Genomic DNA, 25,584 nt, shown 5'->3' on the forward strand with positions numbered 1-25,584 from the left:
CCTTAGTCCTTCTCATTTACAGTAAGGAAGAATGTTTTAGAAGAAAGACTCTTGCCAACTGTTTCTAGTTCTAGTTACAGATAGGTAGCCGTGTTGGTCTGCCATAGTCAAAACAAAATAAAAAAAATCCTTCCAGTAGCACCTTAAAGACCAACTAAGTTAGTTCTTGGTATGAGCTTTCGGTATCTGAAGAAGTGTGCATGCACACGAAAGCTCATACCAAGAACTAACTTAGTTGGTCTTTAAGGTGCTACTGGAAGGAATTCTTTTATTTTGTTTCTAGTTCTGGAAGGCAGAACTCTGGGCTTGCAGAACCTGTAACCTGCCAGCCCAAACACAGCCCTCTGGCCACACCGGCCACCAAGGCTTCTAAACCTCCAGATTATGGCTGTCACCTTGGGATTTTTAAACAGAATGCAGTAGCTGCTTGGACTCCCTGGTTGGATGACAAATTCTGCAGGTCTTAATCTGAAACTGACTTTGGGGTGGCAGAAGAAAAGAAAAGAAAATAAATACTTGAATAACAACTAACCCCCCTAACAGCTTCTCGGGTGTAGGTGGGGAAGCTGTTGGTGCCCTGGCCTCTTGGCAGGACCCACCACTGTGCTGACACCTTTCCTGAGCCATTTAAATTGTCTCTTGCATGCGGTGTTCCTATAGTGGAGCAAAGAAACAGTGCAGCTGCTGCCACCTGTCACTGCACCAGTTGAGGCAACTGGAACTCAGTGGAGGTCATTTGGGAAAAGGCTCCCTTGAAACTTGCAGCCACCCTTGCCAGGTTCTTGAAGTTACTGTTCAAGGTCAGTGGTTTTGGAAGGGATATGACAAGCATTTTCGCCCACAGGGAGGTGTGCAAGTTTTTGTTGGAGGAGATATCAGTGCTCCATTTTGAATGCTACTGGTGAGCTTAGGAGACACAGAGAACACAATGCATTTGTCACAGTGCCATACATTTTGGCTCAGCTGTGAGGCCATTGCCTGTGACAGCCTTTCTCAACCTTGGGTCCCTAGATGTTGTTGGCCTGGCACTCAGTCTGTCATTGCCTTACTCCAGCTGCCCATGGTTGGATAAGCAAGCCAGTCATCCAATGGCATGCATGAGAAATGCTGCTCTTCCCTGTATCTGAAGCCATTGCTTGACTTAATCACATCACTAGAGCAGCACAGGATCCTAATGTTTTGACAGCCTCAAATTGAGTCACAATCTTATGATAGGTGACTGAAGAGCATAATCAAGAGCTGCCTTCAAACCCTGATGATTCCGCCCCCCCCAAAAAAAACCCCAAACAAGCAACAGAATGGACATCGCAGACTTAGGTCTAATTAATGAATGAACCCTAACTACCGGTAATTGTTTGTATGTGTCATGTTTGTGGGTTGCATTGCACACTCCATGTAATTAAGGTTTATTTTAGACTTTGATTCCCTGGAGCCAACTGAAGCCTAATGATATTTAATGGAAAACATTGCCAGTTAGTGGGAATAGTTAATGAGGGCGTCTTCAGATGATTTAGTGATGCTTGGCTGCTTTGTGGCCACTTGAGACTTGCTTGTAATTCACATTTACGGGAAACGTATTTAGAGTTTTTGATAAATCACGTGGTGTGGTTTAAATGGCATCATACTTTATGCATAGCAGTTTATAAACTTTCACAACAGGAACTCTTCACTGTCTTGCGGAACATCTTTATGCCATTGATTGGCAGATCAGATCAATAATTTTGTGTATTGTTTCCAGCAGTATTTATGTATGTATTGTGTCTGTGTACAGTACTATCCTTGCGCTATGAAGTTCAGGCGGTGTTATTTAGGGTTACCCCATCCTATCCATACAAGCCAGTGGGGTAGACTGAGAAACAGTAACTGGCTGAAAAGCATCCGTGGTGCTTCATGGATTCCTCTTGCAACAGTGACACACTGACTCTCCACTCTGGTGTCATCAGGGCTATCTGTTGATGGTCAAAATGAATGAATCCTGCAACTCATTGGTGATGGCCCCAATAATATCCCTGCAGAACTGCATCTAGAGCCATTTCCTTGCAGTTTCCGGAAACAGTTGAAGATAAATTTGTTCTGATAGGCATTCCCAGCTGGAGAATTGGGTCTTTCCCAAAAATGTCCACTTGTTGGGGTTTTAGCCTTGTTTTTTTTTGTGTGTGTGTGTGTGTGTTGATTATCTTAAGTGTAAATTTAGAAGGTGAATAATAAATCAGTTGTGCTTGTGATGATGACAATAATTCTATTGGTTGAGGAACACATGCCTCTTGAACCTGGGCTTTTAAAACTGATGCATTCATTTTTGGTGTCCTCTCAGTAATGTGTTATATGGAATTACTGTTTTTTTGTTATGGGTGGGGTTGTTGTTTGTTGATTTGCTTGTTTTTATGTGCTGTAACAACAAGTTAGGTGTAGCTCATAGAATAGTCCATTTTCTGATAATGGGCTTCTTGATCAGGGAAGCTCTTCCAAAATGGAACATAGTTTGTTCTTTGTCTCTTGAGTCCATAGATGACTTAACAAATATATAGCAGTAGTCTGGTTAGTAAAACTTCTCATGGCTAGAACATCTGTGGGCCCATATTCATGACTGAGACAACTGTACAATGTGAATTAACCTGGTTAATTGTGTTTTGTTAAAAATAAGGCTTTTAATTTTCCTGCATCATTCCATACCTAACTTCCTTATTAGACATCTTGCCAATTATGCAAGTGAAGTTATGATTAGTTCTGTATGAATGAAAATGGGTTCTTTGTGAGCTTCCCCAGTCTTGTGATGGAATTTCATTTCAGTCACTATTTACTCTTCTTGCTGATTGAATGATCTTCTATTAAAACCTGATATATAACCAAATGAAGCTAGTATTTGATGAAATTTTAGAACATGACTCCACACAAACCAGAATATTTCTGCTTGATTTTAATTAATCTGCAGCTGACCTACTCACTTGCCTACATCAGTAGCATTTTACAGGCACCTGGCTTACATTTAGGGAGAGCAATGGTTAACAGCTTTGGGACAGCATGGCCTATGATTGTGTGGAGGCAACTGTGCCTTCCCCTGTCTTCCCAACTGCAGCCCTGTTACCTCCTCATTTTGCAGGAGAGAGGTAAACAATTGGTTCAGGGGACCTGCACTCTCTCTTCTCCCCATAACCAAAGTAGACCCAGCACTAGGATGGGTGGAAAGGCTTAAACCTCTGTCCAGCCTGGTACCCTGATGGGGATTTAAATTATTAAATTGCCCTTCCACAATCAAATCATTTCATGGGTGGGGAGTAGGGGTAGATCCGAGGTGGGAGATGGGTGATGGGTATGGTGGTGGCCACACCCATGCGTGGCCTGTAACTACCAGAGGGTTGGCCAGGGCAAATGAGGCTCTCAGGCCAAAAATGGTTGCCCCCACTGCTCTAGAGAAGTGAATGGAGTTAGTCCTTTCCCAATGGAAGAAGGGAAATAGGCACCAGTCAGGATAACTCTTAAAGAGGAAACACGTGCATACCTACATGCACACCATGCTCAGCATCTAGGAAGAGTTGTATTTTCCTGTAGGTGAGCAAAATAGCTTGAGGTGGCCCTGTTTATGCACAAACATGTGTTGAACAGCCTTAATTAGCTGTTTAGGAGTTTTGTTGGTTTTTAAATGATCTTTCCCCCCCTACAGATCTGCCCTTATTTCAGTAAAAGGATCACAACTAAAATTAAGGATCTGCTGCAGCAAATGGAAGAAGGGCTGAAGACTGCAGATCCTCATGACTGCTCTGCATATACTGGCTGGACAGGTGAGGTACCCAAACTTCTTGACAAAGTTCATGGAATTACTTTTGGAGTTGAATTGTTAAGATCCTCACAGATACAACAGCTTACTTTGTGATCTAGTGCTGGGTTCTAGGTTCAGGCTTCGTTTCCATTGATAAGTACCGGTATATTCACATAATTTTAGTCTGCTTTTCCATGAAACCACATTCAGAATGTTAGACAGCATTATAGGGCTGGCATGTACTCCCACTTTCAACCCAGTTGCTCTCTGGAGGTAGAAAGTGAAGACCATGTTGCTACAGGTTTCTTCCTGCTTACTTTCCCACTTAGAGCCATTAACAATTAGTTGGCCAGGAAAGCTCTTCCTTGGTCACCTAAGAAAACTATTAATCCTGTTTTCCAAATTCTTAAAATAAAAAAACGCACCACCACCAATTACTACTGTTTTGAGCATAGCCTGGCCTGCTTCTGTGAAGTGTGTGGTCTGGTCTGGTGCCACTTGTAGTTTTCAATTTACCCAACACTTTCTACCATTATTTGTATGCTTATGGGGGGTTTGAAAAGGTTAACTGGTGGATTGACCCATTTGGATGAGATGATTGGTGGATTGAGCCTTTTAATTAGGCAGTGTGTATGTCACTATTTTGTAATCTAAAGAACAGAATGCTATATTGGGCATAGAATTCAATCTCCTATTAATTCTTGCTTTCGTATTTTTATTTTTTGAAAATGCAAGTTTGTAGTCCATATGGCAGCAACAATTTTTTTTATTTATTGAATTTGTTAGTCGCTTTATCTTGCCCAGAGCAACCCAATGTGACTTACAGCCAACCATACAAACAGGCAAAAAAAGCCTCCCCCCGCCGCCCGGCATCGGAACGATGTCCCGAAGCCCGGCGGCGGGGCGGGAAAGCCTCCCCCCGCCGCCCGGCTTCGGGGCATCGTCCCGAAGCCCGGCGGCAGGGCGGGAAAGCCTCCCCCGCCGCCCGGCTTCGGAACGATGTCCCGAAGCCCGGCGGCGGGGCCGCGAAGCCTGGACGCGCTGGCAACTCTCCGCAAGGAGCGCTCCCGCTGCTTGCGGAGAGGTCCGCGAAGCCTGTCCTGGACCTCTTCTGAAGGCAGGCGGGGGGCAAAAGTCTTTGTCCCCCCTGCCTGCCTTCCCAGGGGCTTTTAAATTGCCCCGGACAGCGGAGAAGTCCTCCGCTGTCCCGGGCGATTTTAAAATGCCGCCCGCCAGAAGAGGTCGGGGGAAGGCGGTTTCCATAGGAACGCATTAATTGATTTTCAATGCATTCCTATGGAAAACCGTGCATCGCAAGACGAAAAACTCGCAAGACGAAGAGACTTGCGGAACGAATTAATTTCGTCTTGCGAGGCACCACTGTACATAGATGTGGATACTTCTTCATTCCAATTCTGTGCTTATGGCATATTGCAATCAAGGTGGACTTCAACGGATACATGCATTATCCTATTCTATAATAGATGTTTGCACCGCATGCTCCCCAGGTTCCTTCCAGCTTTGTTGCTAAGAAGATTTAAATATGAAAGAGGATTATTGGCCCACATTCAGTTCTGGAAATGGGAGTTCAGTATTTTCCCCCTTTTCTTCTTAATGGCTCTTGGAAGGATTCAGAATGTTCTGGGCAGATGGTTCTGTAGGAGGAGAAATGACAAAAAGGTGGCATTTGTGATTGGTTTGTTTTAAAACCTAAAAATGGGGGCAGCTGTGTGGCACTAAAGGTTGTTTTTTTAAATGCCGCCTCTCACTTGCTGTTTCTTTAGAAGCAGAACAGAATTCTGACACTGGGATTGACAGAATTAATTGCTAATTCACACTAGGGCAATTAAAACAAATCAACCTTCCACTTAAAATAGCAATACAGATGGATGAGTAATATCAGTTCCATGGAGAATGGCTTGGGCTTTATTCAGGAATGCTCAAATACGACAGAAAAATAAGTTTTAGAACTGTTTTTGTGTTTGTTAAATATAAAAACAGCTGTATATGTTTTATTTTTTCCACACATTTCTTTCCTGCCTTTCCTTGAAGCTCATAGTGACATATATGCTTATCCAATGTATGGTCACAACCATCTGATAAGATTGTATAAGATAAGAGGGAGACTACTCTAGTGAGCTTCATAGCAGAATGAGGATTTGAACCCGTTCCTCTGGTCAAGATCCAACACTCAGGCTCATATCATGCAACCCTCTAATTTAATCCTAAGAAAAAAGTTTTCATTTTCCCTCAACAGAGATAATGTAATTCAGCAAGATTCAGTATTCACCTCTGCTGCATTTCTTCTATTATACAAGATGCAGAACAATTATTATTGAAATACAGTGGTACTTTGGTTCCCAAACTTAATCCATCCCGGAAGTCCATTCCAAAACCAAAGCATTCCAAAACTGAAGTGCGCTTTCCCATAAAAAGTAATGCAAAACGGATTAATCCATTCCAGACTTTTAAAAACAAGCCCTAAAACAGTAATTTAACAGGAATTTTACTAACGAGACCATTGATCCATAAAATGAAATCAATAAACAATGTACTTCAGTCACACAATCAATCAGTGGGTTCCACACAGTTACAAAAAAACAAAAACAAAAAAAGAGTCACAAAAACGCAAAATAAATAGCAAAAACAGACAGACCTCAGCTTACCACTCAAAACAGAAGTGTGGCACTCAAAATGGAGTATGTTCGGCTTCCAAAAAATGTTTGCAAACCCGAACACTTACTTCCAGGTTTGCAGTTGTTTGAGTACCAAGGTGTTTGAGAAGCAGGGTACTGCTGTAATCTTCAAAGGGTGAGAAAGAGGGATGGACATTGAGATTGTTATATAAATCATTCAAAGTTCACAATGTCATACAATATATTTTGCCTATTAGACTCTGTCTTACCAGGCTGGGGGCAAAACATATGGGCAGGGGCAGAAATCCCTCACTGTATCTGTGTCTGGCCCCCTGAACGTTTTCCAGGTTACATCCCTCACTGGCTCTCCTTCACATCCAAAGTGTTTTTGCCTGGCTGGAATCTGTATTGCTTGAACTCTGATAATGCCTCTTGCTTGTCTAGACTCTAGATGGAGGATGGAGGGGCAGGGCTTATTTCTAGAAGCTAGCCTACTGTATAATTGTAAAATTTACATTGTTGCTCTACACACTTTTGCCTCTGGCTCCACCAACTACTGGCAAATGGCCCTTGGAAGGTTGACCGGAAGGAAAAATGACTCTCTGACTAAAAAAGGGAATGATGTGTCTCAACCAAGGAAGGGGAGGAAGAGGAGAGGCAAGGAGGGGAGGCGAAGAGCTAAATCAAAGCCCTTGTTCCTTCTGCTCCACCTGCTATATTCCAGAATCTGGGGTTGATGGTCAGCCAACCATCGCGGGGGGGGGGGGTGGAGGGGTGTGTGAAATGCCAGGTCTGGCCAGAAAAAAATATTTTCCGTGATTTGATTGTAGATGAGGGAGGCAACTTTGGGTGTATAACTGATACCTGAGCAGATGAGCGCAGTGGTCTGTGCTTACCCAGCTGTGTCTGCCCAGGTGCAGCACCAATTCAGGTCAGAGGAGCAGGTGGTGGTTGGTTGCCATCCATCTCCCTTGCCAGGAGACCAGTCTGCACTGTGTCTGAGTTTGAGGGGTTGTCGGCCTTTGTAGTTGGGATTGACAGAATTGTGATTTGATCAAGTGCAGTGTTTCCCAACCGGTGTTCCGCGGCACACTAGTGTGCCGCGAGACGTTGCCTGGTGTGCCGCGGGAAAAATTTAAAAATTCGAAAGATATCCGGAGAGGCGGCCTTCAGGCGAGTTTTAATTTTAATTTTCCTTCTCCCACTTAATGCCCCACGCTCGCCCGAGCAGCTTGCAGTCCTCGGTAACCACGGCGACCCGAGGGAGGGGAGGGAACAGGGAAGTCGAGGGCGGCGGCGAGCCGCGATGACGTCAGTGGGCCGCGCCGCCTCACCCTGGCACGGTGTGAGAGCCCCGGCTAGTGGCGCGAGCTTCGGAATAAGTGGGATCCGCGTGCGCGAGACCGAGATCGCGGGTAAGGAGCTCAGCCCTGGGCAGGAGGAAGCGGGGCCACGCGTGCGGGCCACATCCCCACAGAGAGCGAGCCTCCCCCGGCCCACCACTCCGGGCAGGTCCACTCGCATGAGGGGGCGGCGATGGCGACGGCCGGCAGCTTGCCTGCAATGCCATCCCTCGAGCAGGCGAGGAGCCCGGAGGCTACCAGATGCGAGTCCTCTTTCCCACCCTGCTCGGGAGTCCAGAGCACTTGGTCGCATTCAGGATCTAGAGTGGGGAAGCGGGGCTTGTGTCTGGGCTGGACACATTGGGCTGCCTGTGCCGCTCGACCTGCGGGGAGAAATCAGGGTGGGAGTCACGACCGTGAGGCAGGGCTGCCAAGTGTGGCAGAAGAGGACACGGCCGTCGCACCTGTCCTTAGGTAGGAGCTTCTTCCGTGTCGACCTGCTGCCCTAAAGTCTTGGCTTTTTTCTTGGCTTTTTGGCGGTTGGCACAGAAGGAAGGCAAGGGGGAGGGGAAAAATTGAAACTTACACTTTCGTGCGTCCCTCCTGGTGTGACGCTGCGCGCTGACGTCACGGGGCTGTAATGGTGGTGTGCCTCGAGATTTTTTTCATGAAACAAGTGTGCCTTTGCCCAAAAAAGGTTGGGAAACACTGATCAAGTGTATCAGTTGAACGCTCTGAACTATTTGATTCTCTAATATATTGTACTGATGGTTTTCATGTAGTATTTTAACAATTGTGACTTTTGCTGATATCACTCTGTGATTAGGGGGTAGAATACAAAACGTAGAAATAAATAAATGGTCAGACCTGGTTGGCACCCTCCCTCCTGACACCCACCTCATTTAAGTTACTTAACTGAATTCAGTGGCACTTGCATCTCACTGCTCAGGATGATCCCATGTGTCTTTAATGGGAGTTATGCAGTATTATTTCATCCCATAATTAAGGTTTGTTTAGTAGCCAGCATAAGTCGGATCAGGTTAGTCTTTCCCTGGTGAATCAAGACCACAAATAGCAGGCTGTGCTCAAGGTGGGCTGTAGAAGCATCATTTTCTATTTCTCTAGGCAAGAAAAAAGAAAAGGCAAAAAAGGAGAGTGAGACCCATCTTGTACTTGGTGGCTAAGTGAGTCCTGGTTTCAAAAAGGTATAAAAAGTCCTGTCATCATTTATTTATTTTTAAAGGACTATTGTAACTCTATGGGTCAGCAAAGGAGAGGGAATAAGTCCATTTAATTTTTCTTCTTTCTGGTGATTCCAGGGATAGCCCTTTTGTACCTTCAGCTGTACCGTGTGACGCAAGAACAAAGTCATCTACAGCGATCCCTGGATTATGTGAAGAGGATCCTACGCAATCTGAATGGACGAAGGGTTACTTTCCTCTGTGGTGATGCTGGACCCTTGGCAGTGGGAGCAGTGGTGTACCACAAGCTGAAGAATGACACTGAATCCAAGGAATGTGTGACCAAGTGAGTACCTGCAATGGGCTGGGGACAAACGCTTAGAGACAGGCAAAGCATTCTTCAGTGGGTCAGTCACAGCAGAGCAAAACCCCTCCTTGGGAGACCAGACGAAGGAGCTGGAGAGGATTAAGTTGCTTTCTCTTATGGATATCTCAGCCTCCAAAGAAAGACTCTTAATGTGCTGCTGCCAGTTAGCCGCCCTAGCAATATAGTAAAATCAGAGAATTAACATAGTAGCTATCAAACCAGCATAAAAGCATTCCAGGTGTTAAAAGTTTAAAAGCCAAAGGAAATAAAAGGTATTTGCCTGGTGCTGAAATAATAAATCAGTCTATTCATTCTATGATGCTTTTCCTCATCAAGTGTTGTTATTATTAGTAGCAGTAGTAGTAAAAGGTAAAGGTAAAGGGACCCCTGACCATTAGGTCCAGTCGTAGCCGATTCTGGGGTTGCGGCGCTTATCTCGCTTTATTTACAGCTTCTGGGCCATGTGGCCAGCATGACTAAGCCGCTTCTGGCAAACCAGATCAGCGCACAGAAACGCCATTTACCTTCCCGCCGGAGCAGTACCTATTTATCTACTTGCACTTTGACGTGCTTTCGAACTGTTGGTTGGGAGGAGCTGAGACCAAGCAATGGGAGCTCACCCCATTACGGGAATTCGAACCGCCGACCTTCTGGTCGGCAAGTCCTAGGCTCTGTGGTTTAACCCACAGCGCCACCCGCATCCCGCCTTAGCTATAGTAGAAGTCTCTGAAATCAGGAATTGGTGTGAAAATGAGGAATCAGCCAATAGTGTTTATCCCTATCCCTGATACATCTACAGTTGCAATTGAAATTATTCCACCCCCATTGCAAATCGGGTTTATTATCAAAATTTATGGACTTTTAGCTGTTTGCAATGAGCAAATCAAACAAAAACAATTGAAATAACTAAGTAAAACAAATGCTTCAAGTGATTTCCCCAAATTCAGCTGTGAAATGCAAGTTATACTGGTTTCTCCAGTCTCACTATTGTTCAACCCCTTCATGGCAAGCATCTTTTTGCACTTTCAGTTGCAGCTGTATAGGAGAGAGAAGGGTCACTTTTGTTCGCAGAAGGCAAAGCACCTGCAAAGTAGCAAGTTGCCATGCTAGGGTTATATATAGGGACTCAGTCAGTTCCCTGCAGCTAGGAGAACTTACTACTGGGCAAGCAGGTGGAGGATCTTTACAAAAAGAAGATGCCATCTCCAGCCCACCCACCCCCCATAGCATGAGAAAGGATCCGTCTTGCTTATTTTGGTTTGGTTTCCTCTGATACTTCCATCCCTAGAAAGAATAACATTTGATCCAGAGGCCTCTGGGATACTTCTCTGCCTTTCTCCTCCCGTTTTGGACAAGGCTCTAGTGACCTTTGGCAGGTTATAAACACACAAGTGGTTTCTTTTAGCATTATTTGCCCTGGCCCTACCTGTTCGCTTTTCCCCATCATCCCTTGCTGTGCCCAGAGCTCTTGGGGGCTCTACTCTGCCTACAGCCATTGCACTGCAGTTTATATTTAGAAGTTGCATCACTCTCCTCCTAATCCACAGTCTCTGAAAGATTAATCTCCGTCAGGGCTTTTTGATATGACTGTTTGCATTTTAAATGGTACTTTCTTTCCCTGCTAAGAATAAAAGGCAGGGCGCTGCTTTTTTCACATTTTGTTTCAACCAGGCTGCTTTGTGGAGTGGGAAGCAGAGAATAAAAATGAGATTAAGGCTAAGATTCTCGTTTGCTTAATTGAAAATAAATGTCATTGGAAACAGTTGGGCTTACTTCCTAGGAAGTGGCTGCCTTCCAGAAAGCTGGGGAGGAGGGCAGATCTTTCTCTCCTTTTTCTGAGCAGCTCCCTTCCCCCTTCTAGGTTGGTGTATCTTAAGCCACTTTTGAAATGGAAGTGATTTGGAGCAGTTTACACTGTGCCTAAGGGATAGGTGCTGCCAATTTGAAAGACAGATAGATGGCTTCATTTCTACATATTCCTAACTTGATTTACTCTTACCTTGATGACTGAAGGCTGAAATTTGCTTAACAGCATGGGGGTGGGCGGAGTTCATTAATTCCATTTGACGGCCTGGAAATAACCTGTTTCCAGTGCTCAGCGTTAGCTCAGGTAGACAATCTAGGTGCCACATGAGGCCTGAAAACTAGGTTATGGGTGCAATATCAGAATGCCTAGGCGCTGCTGTTTTTTGTATTACAAGATCACAAAGCTGAAAATGAATGAACTCCAGTTAAAACCTTATCTTCATTTTTCATATGGTCTCGTCCTCATCAATATTCTTTTGTGGGCCCCTTCTTCAGTCTTCAGAGAGTGGCTGGAAGTGGGGAGGCAGAAAAAGGTTCTCCTTTCTTTCCACGCTGCAAACAAGCTCTGGATTCTCCCTACACCCCCTATATAACTTTCTAGCACAACAACTAACACATATTACAGACCTTCACAAGTGATGGAAGAGACACACACTTTGAGTGTACAGTTCGCCCTTAAACATCATACTTCAGTGCCATCATGTGGGGCAAGATAGCGCCAAGGTAAGACGTGCTTATCAGAGCTCTGCGTATTCCCTTTCACTTACATGACGGGGGGTTGCTTTCCTGGCTCCCCCCACCCCTTTTGTTCTTTTTAAAATTCCTTTTATTGCCCAGTCTCAAATCTTCCATTCTTGGGCAAAGTGATTGAGCGGGTGGCTGCGGAACAACTCCAGGCACGCCTGGAGGATGCGGACCATTTAGATCCCTTCCAGTCAGGATTCAGTCCGCACCATGGGACTGAAACTGCCTTGGTCGTGCTGGTTGATGATCTCCGGTGGGCTAGGGACAAAGGTGAGAGATGTTTCCTAGTTCTGCTGGGTCTCTCAGCGGCCTTTGATACCATCGACCATAACATCCTTCTGGACCGTCTAGAGGGAGCTGGGGGCACTGTTATACAGTGGTTCCACTCCTTCCTTCTGGGCCATGTCCAGAAAGTGGTGTTCAGGCCCCTGGGCTCTCACTTATGGGGTGCCACTGGCTTCTGTCCTCTCCTCCATTAAAACACTTTCTATAATGTTTGTAGTACTGGTTTCCACCATGGCATCCCTCCCCCCAACAGCCTTAAAAGCTATGATGAAGGCAGAATTTCACAGATTGGCTGGTTAGAGGACAAGGCAGGCTGTAAGGATATGGTTGTGCTCTCTGACTGATGTGTGTGAAGCATTTGAGAAGGCAAAAAGTAGGAAATATGCCACTTCCCCTGGGGGGGGGGGGCTGTTCACAGAGTTGTCTCAGGATAAGCAGCAGGAATCGCACACGAGTATGTTTAACTCACGTTAAATCATCTTACCACTTCAGATGTTTCTTGAGCTTCACAGTGGGTTAAAAGTGATGGGGTCTTTATCTGCTATAGGGTATCGACTGCTGGATGGGGGCGAGCCTCACTCCCCAGCCCTCGCCAGGATGGGGCTTGCCTCCGGGGGTGGGGAGCGCTGAGTTGGGGGTGGGGCTTGCAGCCCTCACTGCCCTCACCGCCAATGGATAGGAGTGCGGATAGGGATTGGAGGAGAACACTCATGTGCTGAGTTGGGGACGGGGCCTAGGTGCAAGACATCATGCCCATACATCTAAAACTGGTTGCAATTGGACCATGGCAAGTTGCAAAACTTGCCTAGTCCTTAGGGAGTTTCAAATGCTGCTACTGCTGTATATAAAGAATGAGAGGATAATAGTCGGGAGCAGGTTGGAAGCATGTGTGATGTTGAGTGGCTAGAGGTTGAGACGCCTCGTTGAATCTTACACAGTTGATTTTTTATTTCACCAGTCCAGATAAGACGGGACAAAAAAAATCTCTTTCAAATATTGGAGAGACACTACTGAACTAGATGAACCAATGGCTTCTTGTGTTCTGGTGGAATTATTTTGGCCTCTTTCTCAAATTATTTGACCTAGAAAAGCCTAAATTACCTCAGCTTTAGTTAGCTTTGCAAGCTCACAGTGGTTTTTGCCAGCTCACCTGGCTACATCAACCTGCTGTGTTAGTTGCAAAAAAGGAGAGCAGAGTCTTTTCTGTGTACAGAAAGCTTACTTGCCTGATCACCTGGAGGCAGTTCCTCTTCACTGTGGCAACCTATTTACAAGTTTCCCATACTTGGGAACCCTTCAGTTTCCCCTCCAATTCTTTCTCATTCCAGACTTTTGCAGCTCCAGAGAATGGTCCTTGCCACAGATTCTGACCTTCCAGATGAGCTGCTTTATGGGAGGGCTGGTTACTTGTATGCCTTGCTTTATCTGAATACTGAAATTGGACCCGAGGCTGTGCCACAGTCTGCTATCAAGGAGGTAAGAGAGAAGCGCTGCTTTCCAGGCGTTGGCTTTGTACAGAGTTGGTTGTTTGGTGCCTTTTGTAATGGTTCCCACCTTTTGCCTGCACTTAGCTATCTCCATACACATCCCATTTGTTGTTTCAATCTTGCAGATCTGTCTCCTGCCTTCTTTGGGGCTTTCCACATAATGCTTTTCTAAAAGCCTACATTTTCTTCTTAGCTCGATTTGCATGGAGGTTACATTCTGGACCCACGTGCGTATCAGCAGGGTCCGCATAAGGCCACCCCATTCCGCACCTTTTTGTGACATTTTTGGGTCACTTCTGGGTTTGGCACAATGTGCATGGTTGCAGTCACAAACATATCGGACACACCTAAAAGGGTTGCTGTCTGTACTTGTGCCTGTACTTATCCATGACTAGTGGTCCTATATCCACGCTTAATGGAAGCCATTATTGCAGAAGCCCTCTTGAAAGATAACTGAGTGCTCCTGCATTTCAGTTGTACAGCAGAGAAGGCATGCTTGGTCTCTAATGAAGTAATAGTATTTAAGCAGTAGAAAAAACACACCTCTGACACTTTTGCAAGCCGCTCCCACTAATGCAGTTGCTCCACATGCTGGGGTCCCTTTCACTAGCAATAAAGCATTGCTTTATGAAATGTAGTAACAGAAATTCTACCTGGAGGAAGTCTTGAATACCCTTTGCAACCTATGCATTTATTGCAGGTTTGGGTGACTTTTGGACCTCCAGTGACCAGGGAGGATGGGAGTTGTAGTTTAGGAATATTTGGAGGACCAAAGGTTCTCCACACCTGATTTCTTTCATTTTTCTGGCTGGAACAAGAAGTTCAGAGTAGTCTCTGAAAAGGTTATTGCAAGACCAACTCCCACTGGTCACATAAAGAAATTTGTGAAATTTTTAGGCTTGCATAACTCCACTGTTACGGCTTTGGCTACAGTGTGAGATGTTCTCTCAGAATAATGGAATGCCTGTTATTCTATCTGTCTGCATCAGGTGGTGGATTCCATCATTGAATCAGGTAAAAACTTTTCCAGAGAGGAACGAAAGACAGAACGGTGCCCATTATTGTATCAGTGGCACAGAAAACAATATGTTGGTGCAGCCCATGGCATGTCTGGGATCTACTATATGCTTATGCAGGTAATGATAGGAGCCAGCTTGGAAAAGGGGGGTGGGGCTTGGGTGGGTGGTTAGAGAAGGAGACTCTCCTGAGGGCAACAGTGAGAGAAGGGAACTTGTCTTAAGAAGATAAGAAGCGGCTGCTGGATCAGGCCAGTGGCCCATCTAGTCCTGGATCCTGTTCTCACAGTGGCCAACAGGCATCAATTTACACTTATTTACATTGTTTATGTTGAATTGCACTTGCCATTTTATTACCCATTCACTCAGGTTGGAGAGCTTGTTTTCACAATCTCTTCTTGTTTGAATGACCCTGAACAATTTAGCATCATCAGCAAACTTCACTGCTCACCCCTAATTCTCAGTTGTTTTTGAACAAGTTAAATAGCAGAGGTCTCAGTGTTGATCTTTTTTAAATAAAAAATAAAATAAGGTGTTGTTAAAGTTTTTTCATAATACAATAAGATAAAAGAAACTAAATAAAAACAAAAACAGAGAAAGAGAAAGAGAAAACACCAAAGGAAAACAAAAAAAGTAGAAGAAAAGAAGAGAGAATAAGAGAAGAAAAATAAATAGAATTTCCTTTTTTTTTGTCAGTTTCATAAAATAAATTAATCAAAATATTCACTCTAGAATACAGTGGTGCCCCGCAAGACGAATGCCTCGCAAGACGAAAAACCCGCAAGACGAAAGGGTTTTTCGGGTTTTGCGACGCTTCGCTAGACGATTTTCCTTATGGGCTTGCATCGCAAGACGAAAGCCCATAGGGAAATCTCGGGGACCTTTTTTTAAATGCTGGCGGTGGGGAGCAAAGCCTTTTTCCCCCCTCCGGACTTCAGAAGAGGTCCAGGAAGGCCGGCGGGGGCGAAAGGCTTTGCTCCCCACCGCCAGCATTTTAAAAGCGGTCCGGGATAGCAGGGAAGCGCTTCCCGCTATCCCGGACGGCTTTTGAAGGCAGACGGGGGGGGCAAAGACTTTTGCCCCCCGCCCGCCTTGGGAAGAGGTCCAGGACCTCTTCCCAAGGCGGGCGGGGGGCAAAAGTCTTTGCCCCCCCTGCCTGCCTAACCGGGGGCTTTTAAATCGCCCCGGGACTGTCCGGGGCGATTTAAAAGCCCCCGGACGGCTTTTGAAGCCTCCCCCCGCCGCCCGGCATCGGGGCATCGTCCCGATGCCGGGCGGCGGGGCAGGAACGCCTCCCGCCGCCGCCCGGCTTCGGGGCATCGTCCCGATGCCGGGCGACGGGGCGAGAAAGCCTCCCCCCGCCGCCCGGCATCGGAACCATGTCCCGATGCCGGGCGGCGGGGCGGGAAAGCCTCCCCCCGCCGCCCGGCATCGGAACCATGTCCCGATGCCGGGCGGCGGGGCGGGAAAGCCTCCCCCCGCCGCCCGGCTTCGGGGCATCGTCCCGATGCCGGGCGACGGGGCGAGAAAGCCTCCCCCCGCCGCCCGGCATCGGAACCATGTCCCGATGCCGGGCGACGGGGCGAGAAAGCCTCCCCCCGCCGCCCGGCTTCGGGGCATCGTCCCGATGCCGGGCGACGGGGCGAGAAAGCCTCCCCCCGCCGCCCGGCATCGGAACCATGTCCCGATGCCGGGCGGCCGGGCAGGAACGCCTCCCCCCGCCGCCCGGCTTCGGGGCATCGTCCCGATGCCGGGCGACGGGGCGAGAAAGCCTCCCCCCGCCGCCCGGCTTCGGGGCATCGTCCCGATGCCGGGCGGCCGGGCAGGAACGCCTCCCCCCGCCGCCCGGCTTCGGGGCATCGTCCCGATGCCGGGCGGCGGGGCGAGAAAGCCTCCCCCCGCCGCCCGGCATCGGAACCATGTCCCAATGCCGGGCGGCGGGGCGGGAAAGCCTCCCCCCGCCGCCCGGCATCGGAACGATGTCCCGAAGCCCGGCGGCGGGGCGGGAAAGCCTGGGCGCGCTTGCAACTCTCCGCAAGGAGCGCGCTGCTTGCGGAGAGGTCCGCGCCTGTCCTGGACCTTTTCTGAAGGCAGGCGGGGGGGGCAAAAGTCTTTGTCCCCCCTGCCTGCCTTCCCAGGGGCTTTTAAATCGCCCCGGACAGCGGAGAAGTCCTCCGCTGTCCCGGGCGATTTTAAAATGCCGCCCGCCAGAAGAGGTCGGGGGAAGGCGGTTTCCATAGGAACGCATTAATTGATTTTCAATGCATTCCTATGGAAAACCGTGCATCGCAAGACGAAAAACTCGCAAGACGAAGAGACTTGCGGAACGAATTAATTTCGTCTTGCGAGGCACCACTGTATTTTCATGCAACTGATCTACTTTCTGTTAGGCGATATTTCTCCAGTCTTCCTGACCCAGATGACTCATATTAATCTATTTTCCTTTTTACATAAAAGTCCAAAAGGCATTTTCTAACTATTGTTTGAATAAATGTCAGCAATAGTTTTTCTCTAATCAACATATCAACTTTCTCTCTGATAACTTTAACAACCATTTCCCATTTGTACAAGTTCCCTGTCAGTGGGAAAGCTCACGTATCTCTTGGTATAGGACATGCACATAAGGGCACTTCAGAAGACTTAGTGGCAGGGTAAAAAGAGGATGCCTGAGTGAGTGTTACTCTCCATTGGCAACTCCTTGTAACATGTGATGCCAACTTCTAAATATATAACAGCCACAGTTGTCTCCCACCTTCACTGCATCCAGTTAAACAAGGGTAAAATTATTTTCCAGATACATCAATGTGAATGCACATCAGCATGGATTTGTAGTAATATGAAAAAAAATACTGCTTTTTATTTTGAAAAAAATACTGTGTGTTTGTTGTATATTTTAGCCAGTGTGCAATGTGGATCAAGAGACTTTGAGAGAACTGGTGAAACCAAGCATTGACTATGTGCGCCATAAAAAATTTCGATCTGGGAATTATCCATCATCTTTAAGTAATGAAACTGACAGGCTGGTGCATTGGTGCCATGGTTCCCCAGGAGTCATCCATATGCTCATGCAAGCATATAAGGTATGTCCTTGTTTAGCTCAATCATGAGGCATGGAAGAATGCATACAGTGGTACCTTGGTTCTCAAACTTAATCCGTTCCGGAAGTCCATTCCAAAACCAAATTCTTCCAAAGCCAAGGTGCGCTTTCCTATAGAAAGTAATCCAAAACAGTGGTACCTCAGGTTACATACTGTCAGGGGCTCAGGAGCAGAGGCACAGGAGAGGGAGGAAATGGAGAGTGAGGGGGAGGAATCCGAGGGGAGCGTAGGCGATGACAGTGGTCCGAGGGATTCCCTGAGTCTCTCCAGCGAATCGGAAGATTCACAGAAGGGGGCGCCTATGGCCAGGGCAAGGGGGGTGCCAAGGGGGACACCCCAGAAGGAAGGGGCCAGAGGGGACTCAGAGAGCAGCAGTTGGAAATCAGGACCAGCTTCCCCACCAGAGCGCAGTAGGGGGGAGGAGTCCCAGGTATCGGGATCAGGCTGCTCACCACCAGCCAGAGGAGATGAGTCAGGATTGACCACGCCTCCATCGGAGAGCGCGGAAACGGTCGAGAGGAAGGTTGGAGGCTGGGCGCGCGCGCCAAGTTCAAATGTACAGGCGAGTGGCACAGCAGGTAGCCCGGATAGGGAGCCAGGTCCTAAAGCCTGCCGGAAGGAGGGACAAGAGTCGGGGGGGTCAGCGTCAGAAGAGTCCAGAAAGGAGGAGACCCCGGGGGGCAGAAGGACCCAGAGGAGAAAGGAGCAACGGAAAAGGTGGAGTAAGGCCAGGGTCTTAAACTGGTGTACAGGGGGCGGGGACTCAGACGGAGCTTCGCCGGTCTAGGTTCTAGACGTAGAGCTGCACGCTGCGGCTTGTAAATGGAAACTGAACTTCAATAAAGACTTTTGTACATTACAACCGGCTAGCATTGGTCCTCTGTGAGCTGGGACCTGGAGGCAGCTCTGACACATACGCTTCAGGTTACAGACTCCACTAACTCAGAATTAGTACCTCGGGTTAAGAACTTTGCTTCAGGATGAGAACAGAAATCACGCGGTGGCGACACGGCAGCAGCAGGAGGCCCCATTAGCTAAAGTGGTGCTTCATATTAAGAACAGTTTCAGATTAAGAACGTCCCTCCGGAACGAATTAAGTACGTAACCAGAGGTACCACTGTAATCCGTTCCAGACTTTTAAAAACAACCCCTAAAACAGCAATTTAACATGAATTTTACTATCTGATGAGACCATTGATCCATAAAATGAAAGCAATAATCAATGTACTGTACTATAAAATAAATAAGACCGTATCGTAGATGATAAAAAATAATTTATTTATTTTCTTACCTGCACTGATTATAGTCATTGTTTGGATGGGGGGCTTTTATCCATTTCCACAATCACACAATCATTCAGTATCTGAACTGGGTTCCACACAGTCACAAAAACAAATTAACTGAAAAAGCCTCAAAAACACAAAATAAATCGCAAATACAAAAGCGCCAAACTTAATCCTTTCTGGAAGTCTGACTTCCGAAAAGTTCGAAAACCAAGGCACAGCTTCTGATTGGTGCAGGTGCCCTGGAAACAATAGCTGACAGCCACATCAGATGTTTGGATTCCGAAAAACATCTGAAAACCGGGATGCTTACTTCTGGGGTTTCGGCGTTGCGAACCAAGGTACTACTGTACTTCAAAATTGAAAGTTAGGTTTCCAACGGGAACCCATAGTATGGGTTGCATGTTGTCTACACTGCTTCTTAAGACAGAATTTCTGTACTGCGTGCATTAAGAAAATTGTTAGTTCTGTAAGTCCAAGGGGATTTCTAAGGAGAAAAAATATTAATAGCAACACAAGGTACTTTCCTGATGCCATATGGCAAACTGCTTTTGAAGTTGTGGAAGTTTCAAAATTACCGTATTTTTCTGTCTATAAGATGCATAAGGACACCCCTCCCATTTTTAGCGACTCAATTTTAAGAAAATGAGCGGAGATGGCCCAAAGTTGTTGAGCTTCTCCCCCCCCATGCAACTGTGGGCAGGAAACACCCCCTATATCATTTCCCACACACAGCGGCATCGGGGGAAGTTGCGCAACCAGCGGGCAGGTGGGCACGCCACTTCTCCCCCCGCCATGCCACTATCCGTGTACTGGATGACCTCAGTTTTTTGACATGATTTTTGAGTCAAAAAACCTCGTCTAATACATGGAAAAATATGGTAGTATGTGGTGTGTCACCTGTTCAGATTTAAAAGTATGTGTTGCTTGACCCTAAGCAGCTCTTAGGATACTTTTGCTTGCCCAGGAGCCCAGAAACAACATGGCAGGCACCAGCCCTTTTATTAAAAATAGTCAGTTCCCAACAGCCTGCTGAAACAAAAAGGTCTTTATTTGCTGGCTGAAGGACAAGGAGGGAGCCAGTCTAGCTTCTCTAGGGAGGGAGGTTCAAAGTTTGGGAGCAGCCACCAAGAAGGCCGTCATTAAAAATAGTGAGTATTTTTAGTTCATTGCTGTGGCTAAACTTGTGTTCACATTTCTGCAGGTTTTCAGAGAGGATAAATATTTGAAGGACGCAATAGAATGTAGTGATGTCATTTGGCAGAGAGGATTGTTGAGGAAAGGCTATGGCATCTGCCACGGGACAGCTGGCAATGGCTACTCCTTCTTATCCCTCTATCATCTCACTCAGGATAAAAAGTACCTCTATCGAGCTTGCAAGGTACTCCTTAATTTTATTTTCTGATGCACATACTGGGTGATACTCAGCGCTAGTTATACTTAGAAAAAACCCATTGATTTCACTGGACCTGCTCCAGAGTATGACTTAGTTCAGGAGCATCCGATTTAGGGTTCCAGCCGTGCTTTTTCCCAGTTACTTTGGCATTTTATGCCCACTGAACGAGTTTGCTTCTCAGCGACCTATGATTGTTGATGGGGGGTTTTATTTTCTAAGGACGTTCTGCATTTCTGAAGATTCTGACACACACACACACACACACACACACACACACACACACCCCGGTTTGCTGATACCTCCCTTTTGTGCAGGGATGCTGCCATTCTGTCTACATAAGTATGCAGGCTTGAGTTTGCTGTTACGGGAGAGTTGTGAGATAGGGTAGTGAAGCTGACTTCCAGGGTTGAGGCGGCTTCTGCCCAGATGAGCTGGTATTCATGGAAAGAGCCCATCCCTGGACCAAGACCTAGTGGCTGTTAAATGGAGGAGCCATCAGTGAGGTGGGTTTTGTTGGCGCAGTGACAGCACTTCTGTAGAAAACCGTGAAAATGTTGTTGCTACCAATGTGACGCAGCCTCTTGAACAAAGATGGTGAATACATTAGTCTCTAAGGGATTTGTTTACCATCTTTATCCAAAGCACCATGGTGCACCTGCAGCAGCACAACCAGACCCCTTCACCTGCCCCAGCTGCAACAAAACATTTCTCTTCCGTATCGGTTTGCCTCCACACACCCACCCCGGTGCACTCCTCCATTATCTCCCAAGACAAGAAGGAACAAGAAGCTGCTTCAACATTAAGCACAGTCATTTATTTACAAGACAAGCTACTTCTTTTCAAGGTGCTATCAGTCTTTGTTGAACTGGTTCTGAACAGGTATTTCTCCCTCTCTTGAGAGTTTCATGTAGGAAAGGGCTGCTGGTGGGATTCATTCCGTGCTCAGGGCTGCTGAGTGCACTATGCTCCCTTCTAATGTAAGCACATGACTACTTAGTAGATACTATCTCTTCATTTCACTGTGTCCAATGAGAGAGAGAGAGGTCAGTTCTTTGTAAACCTTAATCACTGCAGATTGGATTTTGGATAATCTGCACTTGCAATTTCCTGAAATTTCATCAGAAACTTTATTAGGGCTGAAGTTAGATTTCTTAATCAGCTGACTTTGAGCTGACTTCTTGCACACCACAGTATTTCATATCTATTAGATATACATCTTTATTTACTTTGGTTTTCAATATTTTAGTCATTATTTCTTCATCCCTATTTGCTGCCCTTCCCCCAGTTTGCAGAGTGGTGTCTGGATTATGGTGCACACGGCTGTCGTATTCCTGACCGACCCTACTCACTGTTTGAAGGCAAGACATTTTTTATTGTTGAATTCTGTATTCAGCAACATGTATAGTAATAAAATTGTTATATGATTGAATTCAAAGCTACATGGTTTAGTTGGACTGTAAATTCACTTAAGCTGATATTGACCTGGTTCACATGTTTTGCCAAGCCAATCCATGTCTGAGCGCATGAGCCTGTGGACTCCAGGAAAGGAAATGGTTCTGCCGCTGTGTTAAGTCAGGGTTTGGCTTAGTGTGCCATCTGAACCTGGGCTTGTGCTTTAGCTCTCCCAGACAAGCCATGAACAGTAATCCATAGGGCAAACCCTGCAGGGAGCACATACATGAGCTGAACCACAAAGTTCAGACAACATGCTACACCCAGCTGTGGTTTAGCTCAGTGTAGCAGCAGAACTGGGAAGAGCAAAGTGTTTGAAATCTCTTCTTCTGGAGTCCACATGCTCACATGTCCATGTGTGAACCAGGTCCAGGTCTGCAGTCCTCAACATGCTTACATGGGAGTAAAGCCCAGTCAACACTGTGGGACTTACTCATGAGTAGATATGTATAGGGCTGCACAACAAGCCTGCTTAATGAAATGTGGATGGTTCCTGCTTAATATTCACAGCCACCTTTTGAGTTCTACAGCCCTGTTCACTTTTCCTGTTGAAATACGTTGCCAGAGCAACTGAATTACTGTTGCTGGAAGATCTGATTTGTTCTATGCTGTAATCTGTTTGAGGGTCGAATTTGGCAGATAGGATTCTAGATCTCAGCAATGTATAGTCTCTGGGTGTTTAACTTTCTCATAGACATCTTACCATGGAAACTCAAAAATAGACCATTGATGCTCAGCACTAAAGGTTGTTTTCAGAAATGACTCATTTGCCATCTGTTGTTAATGCATGGAACTGCAGAATTATTCAAGAGTATCCAAAGTTGTGCTGACATTATCACTGCATTTCACACATAAGAAACCTGCATTTTCATCCATGGAAATGTTCTTCATGTCACAAAATTATAATACAGAGTGCTGCATTTCATTGAGATGACCAACTTATCTTACCCAACAGTCATTTGTGAAAAACGGGGACTTGAGGGGTATGCTCAATGCCCTGTTTTTCATACTTGGCTAAATTAGGATAGTTTGGTTTTACCCTAATGCTACAGGAACACACCAAAGCCAAACGTGCTTTACAAATGCAAATACAGCTTTTCTCTCCAGGATATAAGATGTATCTTCTGAATCAGTCCTGGTGAAACAGCTTGGCTGTGTGTGATCCTCTGGCTTTTTCCTGCAGCCATCTGAATGTTCCCCTTGCCACCACTAAAAGCCAGTCTCCTCTCCATTTCCTGGAGCTCACATCCCCTGTGGAAGCCTTCTGAGAGTAGATGCCAGTAGTGCATCTTGTAGCAGATACCCTGGCAGCTGTGCTCAGAGGCCAACCATAAAGTGTGCCAGGTGCAATCCCTTTGGAGGCACTGTGAAAGTAATAAACAGGCAGACCCTGCCTTCCCTTATGGACTGGTAACTTCTGTTTTATGTGTATTTAATATGCAAGGCTGTTCCAGGGGATCCCTTGCAGCTCTCTCATGGTCAAAGGATCCAGGCTTTCTGTCTTTGTGCTTTTTTGAACTTGGGATTTGTCCGCTTCAGGTATGGCAGGAGCTATCCACTTCCTCTCCGACATAATTGACCCCCAGAACTCCCGCTTCCCAGCATTTGAACTCTGCCCTCAAAGGAAAGAAAGCAAAGAGGAGCAAAACAGCTAAATGGAAACTGGAGATAATGCCCAAAGCAACATGACTGCTTAGTGCCTCAAGTGAAACTGAACCAACGTTGGGAGTCTGGAGGAAAAACTCTTTCTCGCCTGTTCTCCAAAGAACCACGCTTGTCGTTACTGCATGAGCGAGAGAATTCCACATTTCAATGTTTCATTCTAAGAGATGCCTTGAGCTGTGGCAGTGATCAGGCTTAAGTTCATTGGGACTCTTGCTTTTTCAGTTTTCACAGTTGTCCTTCCAGGTCTTTCTGGGTGTGTTTGCATGTTCCTTGGTGTTGTCCGTAACTGTAAAGTTTTTTCCGTTCATTGTGAAGCTGAAAACTGGTCAGTGACATCTTGTCCTGCTTGTTTTTCTGTGCATGGCTGTAATGACAGCACACACCTCTCCACCGCTGAAACAGGACCTCACATTTGGAACACTCTCTCTGCCTATTAGCTACCATGAATGAATGAGGGAGGCAAGCCCAGCCAAATGCACAGCTTGGTTGACCCTTTTCTGGACTCACAACTTCAAAGTCATTGAACATTCCTTCCACCCCACCCCAAGACATCAAGAGCATGGTCCAGTCAGAGTTAAGAACCTTTTAAAAAAATTAATCTATTGATTTTCTTGAAGAGGTTAACCGTATGATTAAAATTCTGCCGTTGAAATTAGTTACCCGACGTCTGGCCAAATTATTCACCAAATCTATCTCCCCCTGCCCACCATGGGGACTTTTTAAGGCTTTCAATACTGTATACCTAAAGTGAATCACGAATGTTGCACTGGTTTCCATGGAAAAAAATTAAACAAATACTGCACTCTACTGTTGAGATGCATGGGGCTGGATTGTGCCTCCAAGAGTGAAGCTCACTTCAAATTAAATAGGTGAGCATTACATCTTCTGTGCCTCCCACCCTTGAAATAAGTCTACAGTGCACATTTTCAAAAGCACTTCTATGAGATTTTCAGATTTGAAAAGTCTCTTAAGTGGTTTCTGAAACACAAGATCCTTTCAATGTAGGGAGGGGGCCATAGACATGCCCTAAGTAGCCCACATAATTCCACCAATTTTGTAGAGGAACATCATCCCTTCAGTTCTTGTGCATCATGGAAAGTTTTCTGACAAAACTAGGCAGAGCCACACAAAAGCAGTATTGGGTTCAGCCCCACAGTTTAGGGAAGGACTCTGGGAAATGAAATGGCTTACTACTGCTGTTGAAGTTTCTGAGAAGGGGCCAAGGTATCCAGTTCTAATTAATAGTAAGACTGTCGATCTCCCTGCTAGGTGACATAGACCAGTGTTTCCCAACCTTGGGCCTCCAGCTGTTTTTGAACTACAATTCCCATCATTCCTGACCACTGGTCTTGCTAGCTAGGGATGATGGGAGTTGTAGGCCAAAAACATCTGGAGGCCCAAGGTTGGGAAACACTGACATAGACAGTCCCATTTTTGTTGCTTCACCCTCTGAAAGGTTGCTTTGTTGTTGTTCCTCGGTCTGAAGAGCTACATAGTGAGTGTGTCACTCAGGCCCTGAGTCACAACTTTGTTTTGTTTACATTTTGCTCTTCCACATCTTCTAAAAGAATTTTTTGACAATTTGCATTGTTGGGTGTACTTTTTATATGAGAGAAATTTGGCTTCCAGTCACCGTTGCTGAGAAGTGAACCCCACTTCCTAGATAGGATGTTTAAAGGTTGTTGTATCAAATTGTTCTGAGTTTTGTTGCACTGCTTTATTCTAACGGAAAAAGGACAGCCTCAACATAAATGAGAGTGTTTTGGAAGAAGGGGCCGTGGATTAGGGGGAAAGTCAGTTATCACAATGTTTTGCTGTTAAAGTTGTTTTCAAAAAAAAATAAATTTAGCAAAATACAGGTGTGTTCTGAACAGTTTTTTCTTACGTACCTGCCTATGTGCTCTTACAACAGACAGCATTAGTTGAAACTACATGTTACACATGACATAGGTCTACTACTAGCGCCACCAAAACTGGCAGCACTGCGCAAGCTCCCCTCCATCCACTGGGATTTCTTTCAGTGTTATGTGGCATCATCACACTGAGTTTATCACCACTTTCATGGCTG

At 46.1% G+C, this 25,584-nt stretch overlaps 1 protein-coding gene and 1 long non-coding RNA gene across 2 annotated transcripts in view; one reads left to right on the forward strand and one right to left on the reverse strand.

Annotated features, from left to right (window-relative positions):
• LANCL2 (LanC like glutathione S-transferase 2) overlaps positions 1 to 25,374 on the forward strand; it is a 29,176-nt gene extending 3,802 nt beyond the window's left edge. The window contains exons 2-10 of the mRNA XM_081931131.1: positions 3,662 to 3,779; positions 9,056 to 9,263; positions 13,448 to 13,595; positions 14,596 to 14,742; positions 17,520 to 17,702; positions 20,208 to 20,384; positions 21,685 to 21,757; positions 23,391 to 24,798; positions 24,943 to 25,374. Of these exons, the coding sequence (XP_081787257.1) occupies positions 3,662 to 3,779; positions 9,056 to 9,263; positions 13,448 to 13,595; positions 14,596 to 14,742; positions 17,520 to 17,702; positions 20,208 to 20,384; positions 21,685 to 21,757; positions 23,391 to 23,506 (1,170 nt within the window). The 3' untranslated portion in view covers positions 23,507 to 24,798; positions 24,943 to 25,374. The remainder of the gene's footprint in view (positions 1 to 3,661; positions 3,780 to 9,055; positions 9,264 to 13,447; positions 13,596 to 14,595; positions 14,743 to 17,519; positions 17,703 to 20,207; positions 20,385 to 21,684; positions 21,758 to 23,390; positions 24,799 to 24,942) is intronic.
• Positions 19,015 to 20,200, reverse strand: LOC309380980. The gene is made up of 2 exons (XR_014173252.1): positions 19,936 to 20,200; positions 19,015 to 19,903 (listed from the first exon to the last, which is right to left on the reverse strand). It is a non-coding gene; the product is annotated as an uncharacterized lncRNA (long non-coding RNA).
• Positions 25,375 to 25,584: the final 210 nt, after the last annotated feature.

This window comes from Podarcis melisellensis, assembly GCF_964234715.1.
Source record: "Podarcis melisellensis genome assembly, chromosome: 12".
Taxonomy (NCBI): Eukaryota; Metazoa; Chordata; class Lepidosauria; order Squamata; family Lacertidae; genus Podarcis; species Podarcis melisellensis.